Source organism: Monodelphis domestica, chromosome 3 (assembly GCF_027887165.1).
Source record: "Monodelphis domestica isolate mMonDom1 chromosome 3, mMonDom1.pri, whole genome shotgun sequence".
NCBI classification, from domain to species: Eukaryota; Metazoa; Chordata; class Mammalia; order Didelphimorphia; family Didelphidae; genus Monodelphis; species Monodelphis domestica.
The window spans coordinates 403,735,614-403,753,420 of NC_077229.1; the positions used below are offsets into that span (position 1 = coordinate 403,735,614).

Below are 17,807 nucleotides of genomic sequence, written 5' to 3' on the forward strand. Positions count from 1 at the left end.
TTTCTGGAAAAAACAGTTCCTTTGGTAGCGGAGGTAGGAGAACCTGGGAATAGGCAAAGGAGGAAAGGCAGGACTAATGGGGGAACCTGCTCATCTGAGCTAGGAAAGATGCGACAGTTCATTGGGCTGAGGGTTTGGACATTTCCTCCTGCAAACCTGCTGAAAATGGGTGTGGGCCTCAGACAAGAAGCAGGGAAATGGGCAGGAGGGGCCATACTGGTCCTAGGGCAGGGCTCACAGCCAGGGGTATGTTTATTTCTCTCCAGGGAATTTGAAAACCTTTGTAAGGGGGGGGGGGAGTATGAGAAATATTTTGTAAATAATTATATTATCTTATTGAAATAGAGGTTTTGTTTCTCCTGCGCATACAGGTACACCCCGTTTTATTGTGCCTTTTGTTTACAAATTGAAGGTTTGTGACAATCTTTTGTGAAGCAAGTCTATTAGTACCAGTCTTCCAAAACTATGTGCTCACATAGTATCTTTGGGGCACATTTTGGTCATTCTCACAATATTTCATACTTTTTCATTATTACTATACCCCTTATGGTGAGTTGTGATAAGTGATCTTTGAAATACTATTGTAATTATTTTGGGGCGCCCCAAACTGCAGCCATTTAAGACAGTGAATTTAATCAATAAATATTGTGTGTGTTCTGACTGCTCCACTGACCAGCTGTTTCAGTCTCTCTCCTTCTCCTCAGGTCTTCTTACTTCCTGAGACCCCAAAATATTGAAATCAGGCCAATTAATAACCTTAAAATGGCTTTAAGTGTTCAGGGGAAAGGAAAAGTCGGTGGATTCTGAAAACTTCACTGTTGTCCTATTTTAAGTAACTGCCCCAGCCACCCCTGCCCTCAGAGACTCCCACCCTGATCAGTCAGCAGCCATCAACATGGAGGTGAGACCTTCCTCCAGCAAAAAGATGACAGCTTGCTGAAGGCTTAGATGATGATTAATATTTTTAGCAATAAAGTATTTCCAAATTAAGGCATGTACATTATTTATATACTATTTTATTATTGCATAATTAATAGACGACAGTATAGGGTAATCGTAACTTTTATATGCACTGGGAAAGCAAAAAATTCATTTTCCTGGGCTGATTGCTATCTCTCTCTTTGTCTATGTATCTATGTATCTATCTATCCATCTATCTATATATCTATGTATGTATCTATCTATCTATCTATCCATTCATCCATCTATATATCTATCTATGTATCTATGTATGTATGTATCTATCTATCCATTCATCCATCTATCTATCTATCTATCCACTCATCTATCTATGTATGTATGTATCTATGTATCTATGTATGTATCTATCTATGTATCTATCTATGTATCTATGTATGTATGTATCTATCTATCTATCTATGTATCTATCTATCTATCTATCCATCCATCTATCTATCCACTCATCTATCTATGTATCTATATATCTATGTATGTATGTATCTATCTATATATCTAACTATCTATCTATGTATCTAACTATCTATATATCTATCCACTCATCTATGTGTGTATGTATCTATGTATCTATCTATCTATCTATCTAGATATCTATCTTACCTTTTGCCTTAGATATAAATGATTCTAAGGCAGAAGAGGAGTAAGGACTAGGCAACTGGGGCTAAGTGGCTTGCTCAGGGCCACATAACTATGAACTATCTGAGGTCAGACTTGAACCCAGATCCTTCTGACTCCAGGCAGGCCTCTATCCACCAAGCCACTTAGCTGCCGGTGGTTTAATGCAGTATTCACTTTATTGTGGTGGTCTAGAATTGAATCTGCAATATCTCCAAGATATGCCTGTATATGAAAAACTCTAGAATTTATTTATTTTCAGACTCCATGGAGGGTATGAGGAAGTTCACTGAAAGCCAGATAACACTGGAATAGGAAAAGGTGAGGAGCCCCTGGAGGGACTGGATGTAGTTGAAAATACTAAATGATTCACTGAGCTTTAATGAAAAAGGCAGACCCTTAAAAGATGTGGGTCAGGACTTAGGGCATAGATTTAGAGCTGGAAAGGACATGGGAAATCATCTACTCTAACTCCATTTATTGTGAAGCTCCCACTTATATAACATTTTGGATTTTACAAAAGGCTTTCCACACCTGACTCCATAAGTGTTTTTGTCCCATTTTACATATAGGGAAGTTGAACCTCAGAAAGATGAAGTGATTAGCCCTAGATCCAAACCAGGATGGATGTGAATTTACATCTGACTGGATCCAGAGGGTTTTCAACTCTCCTCTGCTGTCTCCATGCAGAAAGCATCTACTTGAGAGCATGGACTTTCACTAGACCATACTACCTCTCCAAAGTATTGTCCTTCACAGAGCCACCCTCAGTCGAACTGCTAGAAAAATCCATTGTGCTTACTGCCTCCCTGACCTCTCCTCTCACTCAGTCTTCAACCCTAAGTGATTTGGCTTCTGACATCACTCAGCTGAAACTGTTCTATCCCAATTTCCAAGAATTTCTTAATTGCCCAGTTTTTTTGTCAGTCTCAATTCTTGGCCTCTCTGATAACTGTTGAACAACCTCTTCTTCTGGATTATAGTAACACCACTTTTTCCTGGATCTCCTCCTACCCTTTTGATTATTCTTTCATAGTCTTCTTTTTATGCCTCCTAACTGTGGGCAAAGTTTTGTCTGATCCCTCTTCTCCCTCTAGAACAGAGGTTCTCAACCTCTCAATTTGTAGCAATGAGAATACATAATGCATATCAGGTATTTACATTCTGAATCATAACTGTAGCAAAATTACAGTTTTGAAGTAGCCACCAAAATAATTTTTTGGTTTGGGGTCACTGCAACATGAGGAACTGTATTGCGGGGTCACAGCATTAGAAAGTGGTTGAGAACCACTGGCCTAGACGTTCAGTCCCTATCTTCAGTATCAGCATCATCTCACATTGTTCAATTATCATATCTATGCCAATGAGTCATAGATCTTTATCTATATATCCAGTCTCAGTCTGTCTTGAGCTCCAGTATTGAATACTCAGTCGCCTATTGGGCATTTCAGATTGGATATCCTAAGGTCATCTCAGATTCAACATGCCCAAAACAAAACTCATCAATGTTTCTCCAAATCTCTTCTCTTTCCCTGTGTTTCCATTGAGCATCATCATTCTTCCAGTCTCTCAGATTTGTGATCTGTTCATTATTTTTAACTTCTTCCTCCCTCTCACCCCACATATCTAATCAGTTACCAAATTTTACCATTTTCACTTCTTCAGCATCTCTCATCTCTGATCCTTTTTCTTTGCTCACACAACTACCATCTTCAATCAGGCTCTTATCATTTCTGGATTAGAGTAATGGTCTCCTAATTGGTTTCCTAGCCTCAAATTTCTTCCTAATTCTCAGCATTCATCTTTCATTTAGGTATCAAAATAATTTTCCTTGAGTATAGGTCTGATCATGTCATTCCCCTGCTCAATAAATTCCAATGGCTCCGTATTGCCTTTAGGATAAAAACAGCAAACAAAATAACCCTCCTCTGGTTTTTAAAGCCCTTTACGTCTTGGCCTCAATCCATATTTCCAACCCCATTATAGGTTATTCCTCTTCATAGTCTCTATGTTCTAGCCAAATTGACCTTTTCTCTGATGCGCAAAAACAACACTCCATCTCTGTGCCTCTGTTCTGGCCATCTCCTCTGTGTGGAAAGACCTCTCCATACTATCTTCTACCCCAAGACTTCACTGATTTCCCCCTTCTTCTCCCCCCTCCCCCATCTACTCATGTCCTCCTTCTCTCCCTAACTGCCTTGTATTTACTCTGCACACAGGCTTCTTTATGGATATATTTCCTCCTCTGATAGAACGTAAGCTCCTTTAGGATGGAAATTGGTTTCATTTTTGCCTTCATATCTCTAACTCCTCAACTACTGCCTAGCATATACAGTAAATATCTAAAAAAGGGTTGTTGATTGACTCAGTTGATTGAAGTACAGATAGCTCTGAAGGAGCAGATAGAAAGTTGGCCTCAGTGTCCAGAAGACCTGAATTCAAGTCCTACCTTTGACACATTTAGACTATGTGACCCTAAGCAAGTCACTTTACACCTCAATTTAATTGATCCAAATCCTTGAAGGGAATTCCCTCCACAGTTTGGGAAAAAAAATGTTAAGGCTATAACTGATTCAGCTAGATGGCTCAATGGATATTCTAAGACAGAAGATAAGGAATTAAAAAAAGGCTCTGTCCCTTAGGCCACTGCCTAGCATATAGTTATACCTTTAATATAGTTTATTGAACTGAATGAGGAAATTGAGGCCTAAAGGTAGCTCCTCATTTACCCAAGACTGTGCTGCTAGTTAAGCTGCAGAGCAAGGATAGAGACCCCCAGGTATATTGCCCTCTGTGCTAACTACCTTGCATTTGAATCTTCTTAAGCCCTGTCCTTATCCAGGGGAGCAGGACCTCAGAAGGAGGTGATGGGCACAACCTCCAATCCCTTCTGCTCCAAAAGAACTATCATAATGAGTTCATTGTTTAACCTGGCTGCCTCATAAGAGATGGAGCTTCTCTTCACTGGGAGTGTTCACACATACTGAATAACCACTTGTTGGAAGGTGTTCCTGTGACTGGGAAGGAGTTTGGATGAGTTTGGCCTGAAGGGCTCCCTTCAACTCTTCAATGTTATCACTCTGTGACACTGTGGGTCAGAACCATGCCCAGCATGAGTCAGTATTCTGCGGCTAACTGAGGCTCAAAGGCACTGGTTGTTTTCAATCATGGAATGGAACTATTATTTGTCCAAAACATTTTTGGATCAGTTTGGATTTCCTGTACAAATTGGCCTGCCTCTTGACAGTGATAAATTCCATCAGAGTTTATTACTCACACTGTAAAGTATGGATTCCTTTCAAGTGCCCTAAACTTATCTCACTTATGTTTCAAAAGGGATCCTCTTCATCCTAAGGATGGTGACACTCCATTTATTAAGCATCTTTGGAGAATGAGGCATCCCACAAAAACAACTTTTCCAGATACTTGCAAGGTGTTAGCCATTCAGTCATGTCCTCCTCCACGAGACCCATGGACTTTTTATTCATGGTGCTTCCTTCTTTCCCTCCTTCCTTCCTGTCAAACTTGACAAAGGTGCTCCTTCTCACTTCTTATGTGATAGCTTGTGTACTTGGGCTCCCAGAAAGCATTAGACTTCCATTTGGTTTTCTTGGCAAAGACACCAGAGTAGTTTTATATATGAGGAACTGAAGCAAATAAGAGGTTAAGTGACTTGCCCAGGGTCACACACAGAACTTGATAGTATTACATCTAAAACCTAAAGCTGCTATTTAAATATAACTCTTAAAAATGGTATTACATATTCCTGACTTACTAAAAACAAGATACTGAATATAATCTCATTTTCCCTGATAACTCAATTATTCTATGTTCAGTAAAACAGAACTGTGCCTTTAGTTTTTCTGACTCCCATCTCACTCCTGATTGGCATGCCTAACTAGTATTACCAAACATACTTCTCCTCTGCTTCTAATGTTTGATGAACCAGGAAGTCCTAACCAAATTGGTTAGAATGTGAGTATACTAGGAAAGAGCTTTGTGGCAGTTATTGTGAGAGTTTAGCTGGGACTGAACTCTAGCCAGAAGTCTAATAATGAGCTCATTCATTCAACAAATACATTAAATGCCTACTATGTGCCAGGAGCTGACAATACAAATACAAAAACATAACCTCCCCCTCTCAACAAGCTTATATTCTATTGGAACAAAGATTCAGAGCTGGGAAAAACTCTTAGGGATCATCTAGTCCAATCCCTTCATTATAGAGATGAGGAAACTGAGACCCAGGGGTGTAAGTTACTTGCCTAAGGTCACCCACTGAGTAGTGTTTGGAAATACTCCTCCTCTACTTTCAAATCTTTGAATTATCAAGGTGTCTCAATTGTTCTGGATCTGACCAAATCAGTGTTCAAGCCATCAATCCTCCAACTCATATTTTTCAGTCTGTTGTCATTCTGAACGTCTGTCTCTCCCTCCCTTCCCCACCCCCACTTCGTGTATCTTCTGACTGACCACTCCGTTGTCCCCATGACCTCTCCAGCGTCCACTAGCCCTTTGTCCTCTATTAGGCCCCCGCCAGACTTCCTGATCTGAAGGGGAATGGAAAAGATTCTCCTCCTTTCAGCAGGGCAGCCCCGGGGAGAGGAGAGAATCTGCCTGAAGTCATAAAAGTGAGTGGGGGGAGTTAGGGAGGGAGAAGGGGATGCCGGGTTTAACTTGAGTCCAAATATCCTACATCCCAGACCTGAGTCAGGGCACACTCCTAAGGGTCCGGTGTCCCCAATGAGAGACTGCTTCATCCAAGGCCGTTCTCCAATTGCCTTGTTGACTTTTGGCCGACTCTGCCCCCTCTCCCCTTTCCCCTCTCCCCGACTTCCCAAACCCCGGCCTCCTTCCGTCATCTGGCGCCCAGTGGGCAGACAGGCAGGGCGGAGGAGGCTTGGGCCCAGGACGGCACGGGAGGACCAAGGTCGGCGGGTCCCAGGAAAGCTACGAGATCAGGTCTGGAGGAGCAGACTGCGGCGGGTCCGAACAGTCGGGCCCGCCCCCTCCCACCCCATCCCCCGGCCCCCCAGCCCCAGTTACCTGTGCGAGTCCTGGTTTCCCCCGGGGGACGCTCCCGCCGGCGCTCAGTAGGGGCGATTGGCGTCTTTCGGCCGCTTGAGCTGCACCTTGAGCCGCTTCATGCCGATCTGGAAGCCGTTCATGGCCTGGATGGCCGTCTGCGCGCTGGCCGGGTTGTCGAAGCTCACGAAGCCTGCGGGGACACGGGGAGACCGAGGGCCGGGGTTTCCACGGGGCCGCCTCGGGGCCGTCCACGCCGCCGTCCGCGACTCCACCCGGGGTGGGGGGAAACACTGGGGGCCGGAGGGGGAGGGCAGGGGAGGAAGGAAGGAAGGGACGGGGAGAGGCGTCGATGAGGTGGCTGGGAGGGAATCCGAGGCAGCCTCCCCCGCCCCCCTCCCCGGGGATGCAGCCCCCACAGAGGTGCCATCATCCAGTGTGGTGTGGTGGAGACAGCCCTGGATTTGGAGTCAGAAGACCTGGGTAAGAATCCCGACTCTGCTACTTACTACCTGTGTGACCTGGGGCAAGTCACTTCACCTCTCTGGGTCTCAGTTTCCTCATCTGTAAAATGGGGATGGGTGGTGGGTTGGATTAGATGGCCTCTAAGGTCCCTTTCAACTCTGAAATCCCATGATCCTATGTCTTCCCCCGTCAGACCTGAGGTTTCCCCGGAGGCAGGTCCCACACCCCAATAGTCAAGGAGCATACATTTGTTCATTAATGGACTCACCAGAGCCTGGGACCATCTTCCCAAGAAACTTCCTGCCCATGGTCTATTAGTTTATCCCTCTCCTCCCTTCCTCCCAGTCCTTAGGACCTTTTCCAACAGTATGATTGCCTGTGGCTTTTGCAGAAGGAAATACAAATCTCAGTTCTGAAACCCTGAGGGCTACTGTCTCCCTCCCAGACTTCAGAGCATGCAGGTCCCAACCATCTCCTCAGCAGGTACCTGCATCAGTGGCAACAGCATCACTTTATCTCCTTGTTTGAAGGTACCTCTGAGACCATCTAGTGCAACCCATTTCTGAACAAAAATTCCTCCTACATCATACTCTCAAAGCATCCATCCTCTGTCCTTCCAGCTCCCCCACCTAACCCCTCATGAAGAGCTTCCAAGGTCATAAAATCATGGGATTTAGAGTGAGAAGGGAACTTACAAATCAACTATTCCACTCCCCACTCCGCCATTTTACAAATGAGGAAATTGAGGCCCAGAAAAGTAAAGGGATTTACCCAAGGTCATACAAGTAGTAAGTAGCAGAGCCAGGATTGGAACCTAGATCCTCTGACCTCAGCCTCCTTTAGATTTGAGGAAATTTGGGCTCAGATACCAGGGCTGGCCTTACCCATAGATAGAACATGTATGGCATGTTATGAGGAATGCCAGAAGTTCTCTCTATGTGAAAATCTTTCCCCTTTCCCATTGCCTGCAATTTCACATTATTGCTTCATTTCTTTGGGCTGAGCATGATTATCTCCAAGATTCTCTTTTAAACTGCAACTCCTCCCTCCCCCACCAACCAAAGAGGAACATATTTAATTCCCAAAACCTAAACCAGAGAATACTGGATACCTAGTTAAATTGGGGTAATGGGGAAGTGGGGCAGGGGAAGAGCACAGAAAGGGCCATTGTAGACCAAAAGACAAACTTCATCAAGCAGTTTTGCCAAACTCTGTGACTCAGACCTCTTCACAGGGCTATACCCTTATCCTGTAGCAGGAGATCAAGGCCTCTGCTCCCGGGACCCCCAGCTCCTTTTCCAGGGGCTGTTGTGACCTTCATGTTCCCCTCACTCCAAAAAGCCATCGACTAGCTCCAGAAAAGGATTTTGGAGGATCCTGAAGCTTCGAGTCCTCATAGCATTTTGTGGGTGGGAGCCCATCAGACCGGATGTCTCTTTGATAGATTGTTCACCAGCAACTAGGGCTCTCTTCTCCCAGCTGTGTGCAATCCAGAGGAGAAAGAGCAAAGCCAGAATGCCAGGAATAGGCAGGGAATTCAATGAACGTGTCTTTATGTGTCTGTTTGCCAAAGATTTTTAAATAATCTATTATTTGTTAGAATGAAACATTTTTATCTTCCTGATATTTCAGATAATTCTTATCTGAATGTGTTATGATAAGAGCAGGGAGGAAAAGGCATAAAATGAACAAATTGTGCAACTGTTTAGGCTTCTAGTCTATAGGCTAATTGTGATTGGGTCACAGAAACCGTTCCTGCTTAGTGCTAAGAAATGGATAGCTTAGGAGATCCCCACATTTTTGTCAAATGCAGAGGTTTTAATCTGCAGAATGGAGAGAAGAGTTCATGTAAACAATTACCTCTGGGAAGAAAAAGGTAAGTAGAAGCACAATTTAGGATTTTTTTGGTTGTTGTTTCATTTTCTGCCATTTTCCTTAATCGATTCATTTATCCTGACTGTTACAACATACTGGATTTAAGGCACCAGAGCATCCACCAAGAGAAGAGACAACAGCACCAGTATTTTCTCCCTCTGCTGGTGATGTCAAAGTCAAAGTCCACTCTGATTTGGGGTGTTTTTTTGCTCTGTGCTCACCAGATGTGAGCAAAGGAGGAAGAAAAGAGAGATGAGGAAGTGGTGGAATTCCCTAAGATGAGGAAAAAGAGAAAAGAGAAAACTCTTAGAAAGAAATTAAGATTCGGGGAGAAGAGAGAGAGAGAGAGAGAGAGAGAGAGAGAGAGAGAGAGAGAGAGAGAGAGAGAGAGAGAGAGAGAGAGAGAGAGAGAGAGAGAGAGAGAGAGAGAGAGAGAGAGAGAGAGAGGAGTCACAGATGATGAGAATTAGTGTATCTGTGTTCAGGAGGAAGATGAAGAGATGAAGAGTGGGAAAAGAGAAGAGGCAGAGATGTAGTTAAGTGTTTGGTTTTAGGGGTCTTTGAAAGCCCTGAGAAGTTTGGAAAGATTTCACATGATGAGGAATCTTTGAGGTTTTATGTTCTCAAAAGGCACTTGCCCTGACATATGAGGACTGTGGGAATTATCTCCTGTATTTATAATTTCCATCAATGAAGACTGTAGAAATTTCCTTTGTCTTCAGTCCTACAGTTCTAACTTTCAGGAAATTCTTTTTGAGATCTAACCTAAGTCAATAAGCCCTGTCTGGGGAATTGCTGAGGCTCTGGGGACATAGCAGACTAGAACACTCCTCACTTCCTAAATCTCAGTGGAATAGGCCATGTCTCTACCATACTTTTACCCTGAACAGTAAGAGATAGTATGGTATAATGAAAAGCATTCTGGGTAAGGAACAATATTACCTGGGTCTTTCTTCTTTCCAAGCTCATTCTTCCCTCCCCACCCCAACAATACACAGAGATATATATGGATTACCAGCACTAATATACATTCCTCTTTTCTCGGCTATCTGGGTTAGATGAGATTTCTAACCATATAAGGAAGAGAAAAAGAAACTTTTTCAGCCAGTCAGTGACAGCAGAGATTCTGTGATCATAGATTTAGAGCTGGAAGGGATGTGAAAGGCTATCTAATCCAACCCCTTTATTTTATAGATGAAAACCTGAAATCCAAAGGAATTAGATAGCTTGCCCAATATCAAACTCATAGCAAATAGAAGAGCCAGGATTCAAATCCAAGTTCTCAGACTCCAAATTCAGTATTCTTATTAACTATATTATCATACTTTCTATAAAGAATAAAAATTTTAAAGAAGATATTTATTTTTGTGCAATGTATCTGGGATGTTTTGGTCTGAACTTTAATCTATTTTAGGGTCTTTATTTTTTTTCAAAATTGTTCAACTCGTTTAACATATTCAATTTAAAAATGTTGAATCACAGTAGGTCCTTTATCCTGAGCCATTTCTCCTAGGTAATTAGAAATAATTGAGGCAGATGTTGTTGGAAGGGAGGAAAAGGGAGGAAGGGAGAAGCCCTGACTTTAGTTATCATTTATCATTCAAATAATCCCTTATAACAGCACTTTCAGTAAAAGGGCATCTTAGATACTTGGTTTAAGAGAGATTGTTCCATAATAAGGGCATTGACACTGGTACTGAACAGGATAAACTGTGAAATTGTTCTTTCTAGCACATAGCAAGGAAGTATTGGTTAACAATTAGATGCTTCAACTGCTTCCCAACCAAGAACAAACTGGATTAGCCAGTATCGAAGCTGTGAAAAGATTGGTTCCTGTCTTCTGACAGAAGCAGAAAAACCAACTACAGTAGAGAAAAAAATGGAGTTTTGTCATTAAATGATATAGTCTAGGCTTTGTTTGTCTCTCCAACACACACACACATTTCACACATTTCATGTTGTGAGTGGCAGCTGAGCTTGGGAGATTTGGGTTTAAGTTCTGCCTCAGACATTTACTAACTATGGGATCCTGGGCAAATAATTTAACTTCTCTCAGCCTCCATTTCCTCATCTGTAAAATAGATTTCTACTGTAGTATTTACCCACACACAGTCATTGTCAGGTCTAGATTGTCAGATCTAGTGATTTTATATATATATATATATATTCATAAAGTGATTTTCAAACTATATATTAGTAAAATTATGAATTCAATGTTATAGTTCTAAGCCCTGATCTTTTTTGGGGGGGAAAGCACTGATGTTTAGCTAAATTAGCCAGCCCACAATATTCCCCACTGTAGCCTAAAACAGGTTAAAATTGAATTGGGAAATTTTTGATGAAGTAAATAAGAAATACAATAAAGCATAGATGATGTTAGTATGTGGTTTTCTAGGCCAATAAGAAGCTTGTGGGGGTCTTTATATATGGCTTAGTGTTTGAATTTTACTCCACTGTCCTAAATCATTCTACCTCTATTACCATAATGAAAGACAGCTAGCCGAAATTCAAGCAGACTTGATGGAAGTTTCACTGTCTCCCCAAATGTATATATAAACACAATGAAAAGTTTTGGAAACCTGGGATCTAGTTTGATCTATGTGCTTTAATGGGCTCTATTTAGTCACCATTTTAAAGGCAACTGGGAACCACTGACCAAAGTTTCTTGGGCACGGGACTGACATGGTTAGTTTTGGAGCTCAAAAGGGAGGTATGGCTTATAGGTACAGCTTTGGCAGTAATCTTCATGGAGATGATAACTGAATCCTTGGGTGATGAAGAGAGAATAGAAAGAAGAAAAGAAGGTCTGGGGCAGAACCCTGGGGGGGCAGTCAAGAAGAGGAAGTGAGTCATAAAGATGATCTGGTCAAGGATACTTGATGTCAGGAGAGGTCAAGATTATGAAGGAGGAGAATCCAGAGAGTCACAAAAATTAAGGGATAAGAGAGTGGAAGAGGTGATCAAGAGTATCAACTGCTGAAGAGAGGTAAAGAAGGTTAAAGACTGAGAAAAGGCCATTGGATTTAACAACTGAAAGATTGTTGGTAACCTTGGAGAAATTATTTCAGTTCAGCTGTGGGTGAGAAGCCAGATTACAAGGGATTGAGAAATTAATGGGAGGTGAGGAAATGGAGACAATCCATGATGACTTTTAGAAGTTTGGTTGCAAAAGAGAAGTGAAATAAGATGTTAGCCATCAAGTAAAAGTTTTGTTTTTGTTTTTTAGAGATGAAGGAAGATCTGGGCATGTTACAGACAGCAGATAAATCCCTCATGCTTGTGTCCTCAGCAATCCTTTTTCCTCTCTATACTTTTATCTTTGGCAGTTTCATTCATCTACATGTGGTGATAATTTTCAGCTTCATCCAAATTCTTTGTCTACATCCTTGACCTCTCCACTATGATAGCTCCAATTGTCTGCCATCCATCTTTACATCCTTCTTTTGCATCCTTTTGGGACCTCAAACTCAATCCATCATCTTTTTCTTTCTAGATCTTCCTCCTACTCCCAGTTGCCCTGTTTTCTAGCATCAGTATTTTTTCATTCATCCAGATTGGTGAGCCTTGGAGATGTTCTTGACTCTTCCTTTTCCTTTGTCTCCTATATCTAAATAGTTGCCTGACCCTATCAATTCTATCTCTCTAGTATCCTTTGTGACCATTTCCCTTTCTTCCAATTTCACTTCCATCACCCTTATTTAGAGCCTTATCTTTTCTTGAGGCAGTTATGTGGCATAATGGCTAAAGCACTGGGTCTGGAGTTAGGAAGACCTGAGTTAAAATCTAGCCTCATACATTTGCTAGTCTGAGGCTAGATTTAGTCACTTAATGTCTGTTTGTCTAATTTTTTTCAACTGTAAATTGGGAACAATAATTCTATCCATGCTACATGTTTGCTGTGAGGATCAAATGTAAAGTACTTAGCACAGTGCCTGGTACATAGAAGGTGTTTAATAAATTCATGCTTCCTTTTCTTTAAGCCTACCCTAACCTTCTCTTGATTATCTTATCAGTTCCTAAAGGTTCAATTATCTCCTTGTATATTCCTCCCAGATGTATCACATCCTTTGCCTCCCTGATATCCATCATGCTGGAAACTCTTTCCTTCCTCATCTTTGTCTTTTGACATCCCTTACTTCTTTTACACCTTTCCTCAAATTTAACCTTCTGCAGGAGGTCACTTGAAACTTCTCTAAGGTTACTTTAAGTAGCTTCCTATTTCCTTTAGGATAAAATGCTAACTCTTCACAGTCTGACTTTAGCCTACTTTCCATATTTATTTCACATTACTCCTCTTCTCACACTTCATTTTTCAACTCAACTGGGTTATTTGTTCTTCTATTAAATTGGTATATAATCTCCCACTTCCATGCCTTTGCAAAAACTCTCCTCTATTCTTCCATTCCAGAGATCCAGTTGTTAAGCATTGACCAGTACCCCACTTCTCTGTTTATATGTTGCTTCCTTCCTCCACAGAACAGAAGCTCCTTGAGGGCAAAAACTGGTTTTCATTTTGGTCTTTATAACCCAAGGTCTAACATAGCATCTTGTATATACATAGTAAATATTCAATAAATGTCTGTCAGATTAGATTGGTCTCAGGACTCTTTTATAGTTGTAAAAATTGTTGATGATGGACCTCCCTGAAAGAGCTTTTATGTTTTTTTGTTTTTATTAAAATGACATTTAGGAGTTTGGTTGTAAAAGAGAAGTGATATAAGAGGGTGGCTTGCGGGAATGGTACTGTCAAGTATCAAATATTTGATATTTACCATATTGGAAATTAAAATGTCTCAGTATTATTAGGAAAATAGTTTATAGTTCCAACTCCTTGAAAGGATCTCAGGGACACCCAGGTGTCCCTGGACCATACTTTGAGAACCAGTGAACCAGATTAATGTACTAGAATCCTAGCAGGTTGTCCTGGTTCCCATCTCCCTCTTCTGTAGTCTACCTTTCACTGAGATGCAAAAAGTAATCTCAGTTCACAGGTCTGAACCAATCCCTCCCCTGTTCTGAAGAAGAAGGAAGAGGGGGAAGAGGAGGAGGAGGGGAAGGAGAAAGAGAATGAGGAGAAAGAAAAGGAGAAGGAAAAGGAAACCAACTCTTCAGTGTCTCCTCACTTGTCTCCTGACTTGAACCACAATCTCGGGCTAGAATTTAAGGCTCTATGTGAACTGACATCAACCAGAGATGCTGTGGTTCAGTGCAAAACCTATTTGGTGAATTTGGAGTCAGAAGAGACCTTGGTTCAAATCACCTTCCTGTAATTACTAGCTGAGTACTAACAGGCAAGTTACTGAACCTCAGATCCTCAGTTTCCTTTTCTCTAAAACTGAGATAATAATACCTATGGCACCTACCTTGCAGAGTTGTGAAGGTCAGATGAGATATTGTATATAAAGCACTTTGCAAACCTTAAGGCATTATATATTCATATCAACTGTTATTATGACATACTTCATTTACATTACTCCCCACGTTTGCTACCCTCCAGTCAAAGTGAACTACTCACTGTTCCAAGATCTTGTCCTGCTGTCTCGTGCCTCTGTGCATCCCTCATGCCTGGAGCCGAGTCCCTGCTTCTCATCTCCACTTACTGATATCCTTTCCCTTCTTCAACAACCCGGCTCAGGTTCTCCTTCTTCCATGAAGCCCTTCCTGACCCCCATCCCCACCCCATTCCTCCCCCAACCAGGGGATCCAGGAAGTGATCTTTCCCTCCTTGAATCTCCTGGGCCATTTATTTGACCTTGCCTAAGCATGCCATCATCTTTCAAGTTGTATTACAGGGATTTTTATGTCTTTTTCTCTCTCCCAAACCCAACTAAAATTTCAGCTTCTTGAAGGCATTTTTGGATTGCACATAGTAGGTACTTAATATATGTTTGTTGGACCAAATTGAGTACAGAGATACATATACACAGAACTTACACAGGAATAACTCATGGGCACAGATTTGCACAGACAGAGACAAACAATCCCCTTATACCCACATGCTGTGGTTTGGGCTCTCACTCTATGAACTCCATAACTCCTCCATCTGTCCACATCCCCTGTCTCTATGGAAAGCTGAAAGGGGGCCCAACTGGAAGTTTTTGAAATAGTGGAGGCTCTCTACCCACATCTCTTCTCCCCCAGCCCAGCCTCAGAATCCAGCCCTTGGGGAATAGACAATAGTACCTAGATATCTCATAACCCCCTGACTAATACTGTGTCTAACGTCCCTGTAGTGGAAAGGGGCTGGAGAGCTAATTTGAGCTGCTGCCTTCAGCCTCAACTATACTATCCAAAGAAAGCCAGAGCTCCCCAGAATAGGGCAGGTCCCCCCACCTGGAGGCCAGGCCTCACAGTATTTAAGGTGGCAGCCAGGATAGGGTACTTCTCCAGAGAATTATGCCAGAAGAGAGCGAGCTGGTGGAGATGGAGAGAGCATGGCTAGAGGAGGGAAAAGGGAGAAGACAGGAAGAGGACAGAAGGGATGATTGAAAAAGGAGATATAGAGAGCTCCTAGCTTCTCTGACTTGAGTCTTTCCCCCTTCCAATCTATCATGCACACCACTTTCTCCTCAAAAAATATCAATTTAAATGGTTCTTTTGTTGCTGTATTGATTAAATCTAAACTCCTAAATCTTATACTCAAGGCCCTCTATAATATTGTGGGATCTATCTTTATCTGTTCTTTATCTCCAACATGCACCCTCAGCTCCAGCCAGGCGGTTGTGCCATCTGTCATCAGCTATACACTCAATGTCCATTTCCACCTCTGGGTACTTGGAATGTCCTCACCCTTTCCTTCTATTAATTGAAATCCTACCCACCTTTCAAAGGCCCAGCTCATGATCCACCTCCTTTATGAAGTCTTCCCTCATCACCCCAGACCTGTTGGGTTACTCCCACTACACTCCTTTGGCAGCTATATTCTTTCACAGTTTAGCACCAAGCCCTGCACTGCCTTCAATCCAGCTCACTGTTATTTGATGGTGTGTCCTTGTCCCACCAGGGAGACTGTGGGTTCCTCAAGGCAAGAACTGCTGTCAGCTTCTCCTGTGTCCTCCACAATTCCTAGCTCAGGGCTAGGAACACAGTGGGGATCAGTAAATACTGATTGATCAATTGGAAGAGAAGAAGGGGGAATTAGAGAGAAGAGAGAAACAGAGGAAAGAAACAGAGAGATGTGAGTAAAAATGAAAGAAAAGAGGAGAGGTTGATGGTAGAAGAGGCAGAAAATGGCTGGCAGTGAGCAATGGGGAGAGGTAAGATAGGAAGGGAGGATGCAAAGAGTGTCATCAGTGGGGAGGAGGAGACTTGGGTTGTGGGGGATTAGCCGGACAGGAGGTTGAAGAAGCAGGAGGCAGACAGACACCAATACTGGGTGAGCCACAGTATTATAACCATGGACATTCCCAGCTCCTATAGCCAGGGAGCCAAGATGGCAGGCACACCTCCCCCACAAAAATCCCTCTTTAAAATCATGAAGGGGGCAGGCCCAGGGAACAAGGAGTCGTTTTGCACTGCTATTCCCCACCCCTTCTGTGGCAAGGGCCAGTCTAAAGGAGTGGATGTTCCCAGAAAAGGTCTGGCACCAGAATTGCTGTCTGTCTGTCATTTTCTGTGTGGTGTGACTCCAGTGTCCATTCTCTCCACCATGTACCTATCACAGTGCCCTCACCTCCCTCCTCAAACCTCCTGACCTTGGCCCCCCCTTTCCCAGCCTCCTTACAGAAGAGCTGGCATGGGAGGGTCAAGGGAGTAAGGAGGGGTCCTAACTGACCCCCTTAGCTGTAGCATTGTACCCAGTCCTCAGAATGGGGCAGGGAGGGTGTAGAGAGGGTGCAGGAAGCTCAGAGAAGAAAGGAGATTGGCAGAAGAAAACTGAGAGATGGGGAAAGGAGAGATTAGGGGCCAGGAGAAGCAGAGAAAGGCAGTTAAGGAAGGGAGAGGAGGGGAGGAGAAAAAGGAGGCAGATAAAAGCAGTTTGCAAATGGTAACTTGTTGCGAGCAATGCCCTTTCCTAGGTGAATCTAATTGGTTTGTTATCTTTACCCACCAAAGCATTTACTTTGGTTAGTCGCCCGATCCACAAACACTTTCGAGGAGATGACATTACCGAAAGGGAGGAACATCTGCATCAGCTCAGCATCCCCAAACTCCTGGGGCAGATGGTAGATGAACAGGTTACAGCCCTCTGGCCCTGTGGTTGAGGAAGGAGAGGAGAGGACAAGGGAGAAAGAGAGAGAGAGAGAGAGAGAAAGAGAGAGAGAGAGAGAGAGAGAGAGAGAGAGAGAGAGAGAGAGAGAGAGAGAGAGAGAGAGGAGAGAGAGAGAGAGAGAGAAGAGAGAGAGAGAGAGAAAGAGAGAGAAGAGAGAAGAGAGAGAGAGAGAGAGAGAGAGAGAGAGAGAGAGAGAGAGAGAGAGAGAGAGAGAGAGAGAGAGAGAGAGAGAGAGAGAGAATCAGAAAAAGAGAGACCGAGAGAAGGAAACAGAGACATGGAGACCGTGAGAGAGAGAAACAAAGAGACAGAAAAAGACAGAGAAATAGACAGAGACAGAGAGACACAGAGAGAGACAGACAAAAAGAGACATAGAGACAGAAACACAGAGACACATAGGGACAGAGAGATAGAGAGACAGTCAGAGACAGACAGAGATAGAAGAGACATGAGCAGTCTTCCAGCTTAACCAGGGGTAGTGGGGTAGGGTGGGACAAAGTTTGGGAGACAGAGAATAGCTCCTCCAAGATTAATATTTAAGTGAATAGGTTTCGAGTTAGAACACAAGAAGGTCAGTGTGTGGACAGAAAGAGCACTGGATTAGGGAGCAGGACAGTTGTGATCCTGCAGAAGCATT

The 17,807-nt window shown here is 42.9% G+C and overlaps 1 protein-coding gene across 1 annotated transcript in view; it reads right to left on the bottom strand.

Annotated features, from left to right (window-relative positions):
- Positions 1 to 17,807, bottom strand: part of CELF4 (CUGBP Elav-like family member 4) — a 579,256-nt gene that overhangs the window by 8,547 nt on the left and 552,902 nt on the right. Inside the window, 2 exon segments of the mRNA XM_056824360.1 lie at positions 6,640 to 6,911; positions 17,069 to 17,152. Of these exon segments, the coding sequence (XP_056680338.1) occupies positions 6,640 to 6,911; positions 17,069 to 17,152 (356 nt within the window).